The 7,574-nt window shown below is 33.4% G+C and overlaps 1 protein-coding gene across 6 annotated transcripts; it reads left to right on the forward strand.

Moving 5' to 3' along the window:
- Window positions 1-676: 676 nt before the first annotated feature.
- LOC111397066 lies at window positions 677-6,195 on the forward strand. 6 transcript variants are annotated; one of them, XR_002703143.1, is made up of 6 exons: window positions 677-869; window positions 2,253-2,500; window positions 2,679-2,898; window positions 3,453-3,609; window positions 5,456-5,610; window positions 5,706-6,195. XR_002703143.1 is itself a non-coding variant. In XM_023023800.1 (5 exons), the coding sequence occupies exons 1-4, from the start codon at window positions 738-740 to the stop codon at window positions 3,573-3,575; spliced, it is 723 nt and encodes a 240-aa protein (XP_022879568.1). In that variant the 5' UTR covers window positions 677-737; the 3' UTR covers window positions 3,576-3,614; window positions 5,706-6,195. The 6 variants fall into 6 exon arrangements, 5 of the variants coding, with proteins under 5 accessions (XP_022879568.1, XP_022879583.1, XP_022879544.1 ...); XM_023023800.1 differs by lacking the exon at window positions 5,456-5,610 and having other exon boundaries at window positions 3,453-3,614; XM_023023815.1 differs by lacking the exon at window positions 5,456-5,610 and having other exon boundaries at window positions 3,453-3,614; window positions 5,746-6,195.
- Window positions 6,196-7,574: the final 1,379 nt, after the last annotated feature.

Genomic DNA, 7,574 nt, shown 5'->3' on the forward strand with positions numbered 1-7,574 from the left:
CTGAAAAATGTGTTTGAAGTTGTCGATTTCGCTGTTGAAGAAATCACCTAATTCAACAATTTCAGGTTAAAATTGACGATGATCTATAGGTTCATTAGGTTCTCCTTGAAGGGGCAGTGCTAGGAGGTGTGGTCCACCGTCATCGATCATGACGTCAGCGTCGAAAAATGGAGTTGAATTTGTCAATTTTGCTGTTAAAGTTGCATGCCTATTTTGGCGCGATTTTTCGATCAATTTCTTTAAATTTCTGACCAGTGGTTGGATGGGTTGTGAAGAGGGAAGTAAGGGCTTCAAGTGGGTATGTTGGTCCGACGGCCAAGCTGATTGTAAGGTGGCTGAAAATGACTGACAAGTGATGGTGGCGTGGGGGTGAGGTGTGGGAAGAATGTGAAGTTATGGGAGGGTATTTGAACCTTTCTTTTCTTTTTTCTCTTATTTAAATAGGAGGGCATATTGATCATTTTACACCAAAAAACAGTGAAAATAATGTTGGATGCAAAGAAAGGTAGACATAGGGGCAAACATGCCAAAAAAATGAAATGTATGAATTTTTCACAACACACTTGAAAGGTAGAAACATTTTGCGCCAATTTCTCATAAATATATAAATTGTAAGGTGCATACAGAACCATCTTTATTTTTATATTGCTATTAGACAACATTCAAAATTGGACGCGCATAAACGCCCAAAATCAGTGCCCTTAATTTATAAAGCTGACAATAATAGTTGCCAATATATGAAGAGAAAAATGGGGGACAGAAAAAAAACGGGGAATAATGCAAAGAAGAAATCGAATTCGGATTGGCCTTACATCAAACCCAAGTATAATCTTCAAATCAATCGCTTAAAAGACAACGATCTTTTTACTGTATGGTGCCTTTTCTTAAATTCTTCATTCTTTTCTCTATTTTTCTTATTAATTAACATTTATGGTTTCTGGGATATAGGTTATTGATGATTGACCATATTAATCTTCTGTTAATGGTTTGTATTCGTCTTGGTATTTCAACCAAATGTTATTTAATTTAGGAATTTAAGATGTACCCATCACGTTTTTCGTCTAATGAGTTTTCTTTTGAAATTTTATTGCAATGAATCTATTATTTAAACTGACTATTTTGTTGATACAGCTGGATGAATTCTTGATGGTAGTAAAAATAATAGAGACTGAGCTTGCTTATACAAATTCGATAAAGCTAGAGATGATTAATTTGCACAAGATTTCCAATTTATAACTACTGAGTTAGGGCAATTTTGTTGGAGGGGTTTCAGTATGGTTGGGAGAATTTCCTTTTGTTGTCTCCCATTATCATGCTTGAATGTTTTTATTAAATGTGAACATGTTAAGGTTTGTTCTTGGGTGGTTGAGTCATGTTTTTCGTTGATGTAAATAGGTTCTTTTCATGAGAGACGTGATTTTGCTTGAGAGAGTCAGGGGGGCTAGATTAAAACAAGTAAGCCTATAGTAATTGCTAAGATCTATTAGATCTCCCAATAGATTTGTATTTAACAATTAACAGAGCAAAAGAGTGAAGAACGATCCATATAATCAACTCCAAAATTATTTGGAATTGTTGGGATTGAACAGGAATAAACCAGCAGCGGAAGATAATGTCAATCCCACTATTGTGCAGAAATTAAAGAATGTGGCAATAATAATATCCAACTCCAGTAACTCACACACACTTGTAGGAAATTTAACAATAGAATACAAGAATTTGTTCACTAGAGAAACCCTTCAACGTGAAGGGAAAAACCCTGGGACCTAGTCCAGTAAAAGGCCATCCACTATGAAAATAATGGAATACACAGTTAACTTTCTCTAGAACACACTCTAGAGGCTACCAATACATCAAGAACACATATGGTTCTTGGATATCAACAACATCATTCCAAAATGGATACACAAGATAATAGAGAGAAAATCTTACTAAATGAGTATAAACTGCCCAGAGAAATGGAGAAGAATCTGGACGATTAGCTCCAGTCAAAACATAGCTCTTTTCGCCAGGACTAACATACGGAAATTTCAACTTAATTGGACCACAAATAGGCTTCGATCATTGACAAACAGAGGCTTAGCTTGTTTTTAGTTGTTGTTACTGTGGTCCATAAATGCTGAAATTGAGCAGTGGTATAAAACACTTTGAAAACTTCATTTATTTTTTACTCTCTCTTGATTTAGCTCTTTTAAACTTGTTTGATTTAGATTCCTTATTCTTTTTGCATGAATTTTGTTGTAAATACTCAGATTCCAAACTTCTTAACACCTGTTGAGTCGAAGGCATTCATTAAAGTTGCAGAAGAAATTGGTTTTCTTCACCAAGGGAGTCTTGGTCCAACAAAAGGAGAAGCTTATAGAGACAATGATCGAATAGCTGTACAAGATCCAGTTCTTGCCGATGCAATATGGAACTCTGGGCTTAAAAACTTATTTTCTGATATTAAGATTCGAGGCAAAGTTGCAGTTGGGTTGAACCCAAATATACGATGTTATAGGTCTGTGGCATTATATTACTTGTATATACATTGTGAGGAATACACCGTTAACTATTGTTATAACATTGTACATTGTTGTGAAGAAGAAGGATGGTTCTTGGTATTTTTTTCTGTATCATCAGGTGTTGATTTCCTTTAATTAACCCATTCAAATTTTTTATTTTTTTATTTTTTTTAGGTACACTGCTGGTCAGCGATTTGGACGGCACATTGATGAAAGTGTTGATCTAGGAGAAGGGAGGCGTACACACTATACTCTGTTAGTCTACCTTAGTGGTACTCAAGGTGGAACTAAATTCAAGTCTAAGAATGATGCTGACTCCCAGGATTCTTTAGCTGAGACTCTGGTTGGAGGAGAGACTGTTTTCTACGGCCCAAGAAATGCTCTGGTGGCTGAGGTCTATCCTTACTCACTTTTGATGCTACATGCCAATCTCTCTTTTGTCTCTTCTGGAAAAAGAAAAAAGGCAAAAAAGAATGAACAAACAAACACTCTAGGTCATTCTTATATTTTTAGATAACTAATTGATCTAATTTACCTGTTTTAACCTTGCCACAGTTCATATTTTACATGCTCACTTTGCTTCCATGTTTTGAAAAACTATCTATTCAACAAGTGAAGTATTTGAGTTCTTAAAACTTATGGCGCTCATGGTTTACAATAAGCAGGTTGTTAAATTGTAAATGTAAATGTAAATGTAAATGTGAGTTCTTATGATTACTAAATCCTAGCTCAATAAGTTAAAGACTCTTTTGAATTTCACTGCTCTGTCCGTTTAATATTTTGGTTTTATCTATATTTTGCTCATCACTCTCTCTCAAACCAGATTTCTGTTTACCACTTAAGGATCCAAATTTATACTTTCTTTTGATATTATTTTTAAATTTAATTGATAATCAATGTATCATCTGATTGTATTTATTACTTATTCGAATTTTCTAAATTCTCTAGGTACCCCCTACTGAAGGGATGGCTCTATTTCACATTCATGGTGATAAGTGCATGCTGCATGAAGCCCGAAATGTCAGGAAAGGTGTTAAGTATGTCTTACGATCTGATGTAGTATTTGCATGACGGGGGTCAAGCTTCGGTTAATTATTCAACTTGTGTAAGGTTCTTCTATTTCCTAAATATATATTATGCCTTAATCAGAATATATTCATTCAATATGATGAATATAAATCCATCATTGCTCACTATATACCTAGTAAAATGGATGTGCACTTTTGTAGGGCCAAAAGAAAATGAATAAATAAATAGAAGAAGAAGAGAATCTGTAACTAGCAATGCTAACATTGAATTTGACGGCTAGTAATCAGTATTTCTAGTTAAACCAAACAAGGCATTTAATTAATTGAAAATAAACATTACTACATACATGCATTGAAGCTCATGTTTCTTAATTGCTAAGTTGGGATATTGTTCGTCACCCACATAGTTGGAGGTATGATGTAGGGGCAGAAGTGAAAGAAACAACGAACAAACACCCTACGAAATTCTTTTGTTTCCTAAGGAATACCAAATCTAGGCATCAAAAAATCTTTGATTTGCTTACAAATACAGAGAATTTGAACTCGTTGATTTTAAATATCAAATACCAAGAATTTAAGAGGTTGGAAATTTCTAAAATCTATAATATTTATTCAAAAACCACCAATTGCTATTAAGGCTTACAACCCTTATTTAAGCCCTCGTTTGGCCCCCATTTTTTGAAATGAAAATTGGTGGAATAATGTTTTTTTTTTTTTGAAAAATGAGTGGTTGAAAAAGAAAGAAAATATTTTCGGTTTACGTGTAATGTTATTTTATGGAACATTGTGTAATTGAAAATAGGAGAGAGGGAAAAATGAAATGTAATGTAATGAGAGCCAAACGGGGGCTAAAGTAATAACTAAAAACTAAATAAAGACTAAAATCTAGATAAAGACTAAGGTCATGTTTGATCCACATTATTTGGAAAAAAATATATTCTTAAACAGTGATTTGACATCATTTTAACCACATATTCTCCAATAAAATAATATTACACGCAAATTCAAAACTTTTTCTTATTTTTTAACCACATATTATCCATCAATCTAACATTCCAATATAAATTCTTAAAAAATAATGTGGCTCAAATACACACTAAAATTAAAAATAATGATTAAAATTAATGATGAAGACTCAATATTCATTAAGATTAAATCTAGATAAAGATTAAAATTAAAGATAATAAATAAAATTAATGATCAAGACTCAATCTTCATCAAGATGTTGTGAGTGCTGAGGCTAGTACCATGAAGAGTCCTTTCCTCTCTTATTGATTGTTAGAAAAAAAAAATAGAAAGTAAAGAAAGTAAGAAACATAAAATAAGAAAAGTAAAAAGAATAAAGTTTCTCCTCAGCAAGAAAAAATATTGCGCGGAACCAAATGAGATGTATGAGATCAATTCCTGTTAATGTTTGGATATGTTGGTGGCATCGCATGTGCAAAGGTTCCTCTTCATTTGTTCGTAACTTCTGAAGCACATACATGAACATGATCTGGATATGTAACACGTTAGCTTTCAAAAGGTAAAACATGGACATGCTAATTAAGTATATTGGATTTGAAGAGCAAAGGAGAACTGGGGTGATATTTGTTGTTAAGAGAATTTTACCTGGACCAGACTGGCATTGATACTTTTCATTACTTGTTTGTATTAACGTGAAATATCAAGGGAATGAATTTTTATGATCTGTGTAACAGAAACTGGAGAGCAGACAAGTTATTTCTACAAATAACTTTGCGCAATAAAAATCATTGATAATTAGCCCGTATAAAAATTAAATAAGTGACCCACACTCAGATTTCCATAATCCTGAAGTCTCCAGATTCTTAACCCGTTTCACTTGTTTATCTTTCTCCCCTTCTCCCTTGATTCTGGAGGATTAACAGTTGATCCTAATTTTATTTTGTCAAAAAATTTTAGGTTTGCCCTAAAAAATTTTCGTGTCAAATATTACAAAATGAGGCTTTCTCTTTCCGATGTATTGGTGTTATGTCCTTGGCATGTAAGATTTTAAAGAGAAAGGGACATGACAAGATGTTTGTTACATGTCCAATGCTACCATGTCAGCTCAAAAGGTGAAAGAAACGAAAGTAATAGCGCTCACACAAACTCATGTCTGGCTATATCCTGGGACTAATTCATTGTATTTCATTTGTTTCTAACATGTCAGCTGGGACCAAAAGTTACTGGAGATGTTATGCTTCTTACAGGTTCTCTTACAGCATCAAACTTGAGTTCATTGGCAAATATATGCATCAGGTTTTGATGATATTTCACGTTGAAGCTTATTTCAGGAAGTACTTTGAGGAATCTGTGAAATGTAGGTTTGCTATTGTTCATTCAATGTTTTCTTTGCTTGTTATTGTGTCACAGTATTAGATGAAGAACTGGGCAAATATAGCTTGCATTTATCTTTATGTTGTGCTTAACAATTCATCATTAGGATAATTTTTTGCTATGACTGGGCTAACTTGAGTTAAAATCAGCTTGTGGAATTGTCGTGTTGTGTGTTTAGAAAAGGAAAGCTTCTTAGGAGTACTTTATCATTCGAAAATGCTTATCCAGCGGAAAATTTGTGTAAAGATATTGATATGAAGGGTATCTCCATTATTGTGGATCTTATACTCTTTATCCAGGCATTATAAATGTGTTTTCATTTATGGTATATTTGGTACGCATTGTTGGACCACGATTTACAGATTAACTTCTTTGTCTACCTTAATCGTGTTTAATGTTGGTAACTCTAGACTATCAAATATGTCATTATTGTTCGTCTCAACCAGCTAAATATCAAAATACAATGTTTCTAGTATTTAAAACCATCCACAATGTTCCTTGTTTCAAAGCGAACCAGTTTGAAGAATAATGTACCAGTTTGTGGCATTATTCATTGTCACGTTGTTCACTGCATAAAAATACATTATACTTTATTGAACAATATGACAGTGATTCTAGTGTTAATCACTTTCACTAAATTTTATTTTATTTTATTTTTTATTTATTTTCTATTTTTTGGTGAATGCTTTGGATCACCTACAATATTGAAATTTCAAATGAACGTCTATAGATTGCTCTCGATTTTATTCAACCTAAACCATCTTAAGACAATCCAAACATATAACCAGAATGTTTTGAAAGCATGGGATCTCTCCATTGTTGTGATTTAAGTAATGATGCATTCGGTTAGTTTGGATTCGTTTCAATCCAACCTCAAGACGTATGGTTTGAGATGCGTCTTTAAAATATGTGACAAAGTGTAACTTGACACGACCCGGACAAAATTTAGGTGTCTTTAACATATAGGTAGATCATTTTGAGAAAATCGAGCATTTCAATTTTGCCTCGAGCAACACCATTACTCAACTCAGACATCTCCACTCTAGCACATGGCATTTGGACTTTAGTGTCTAGTGTCACCATTATATGAGAAACGTTAACCAAAATGAACTATGAGCCACCTACTCCCACTGGAAAAGGGCTAACTACAACCACGGCGTGGACCACTTTTTGGCGACCTCGAACCCCGGCGTTGGACCACACTAGCACAATAGTGTACGAGCCCACTCTCCACTTGCACCTAACCTCGAGCCATCACTGTACTTTTTAATTAATTTCTATCACACGAGCTCCTTGGTTGACTAACATTATAAATTAATTTTAGGGAGTCATTGTTTTCATCAACAATTCTTGTAAAGCTATCAGTTTTTAAAATTTATATATATTACACTGTAAATTTACTTAAATAAACAAGAGTAAAACTAAAATAAATTTATCGATCAAAATTCATCCACTAATATTTATTCTCATTAAACATTTTGTGTTCTTTTAGACCTTACGCATAAGTGAAACCATAATATTCATTAAACATCCTCAACTAAAGTCAAAACAAGAAAGAGACATCATTGGAAGAGATTTTTGGTTCATTTGATGCTGGAAATTAAAACTAAAATTTAGGTTATCGTCCTACAACAAGGCAGACATTTTTACAATCATGTTATACATCCAAACTCAAATCCAGGCCTAAATCTAGATGGAACAT

The sequence above is a fragment of the Olea europaea genome, chromosome 1 (assembly GCF_002742605.1).
Source record: "Olea europaea var. sylvestris chromosome 1, O_europaea_v1, whole genome shotgun sequence".
Classification (NCBI taxonomy): domain Eukaryota; kingdom Viridiplantae; phylum Streptophyta; class Magnoliopsida; order Lamiales; family Oleaceae; genus Olea; species Olea europaea.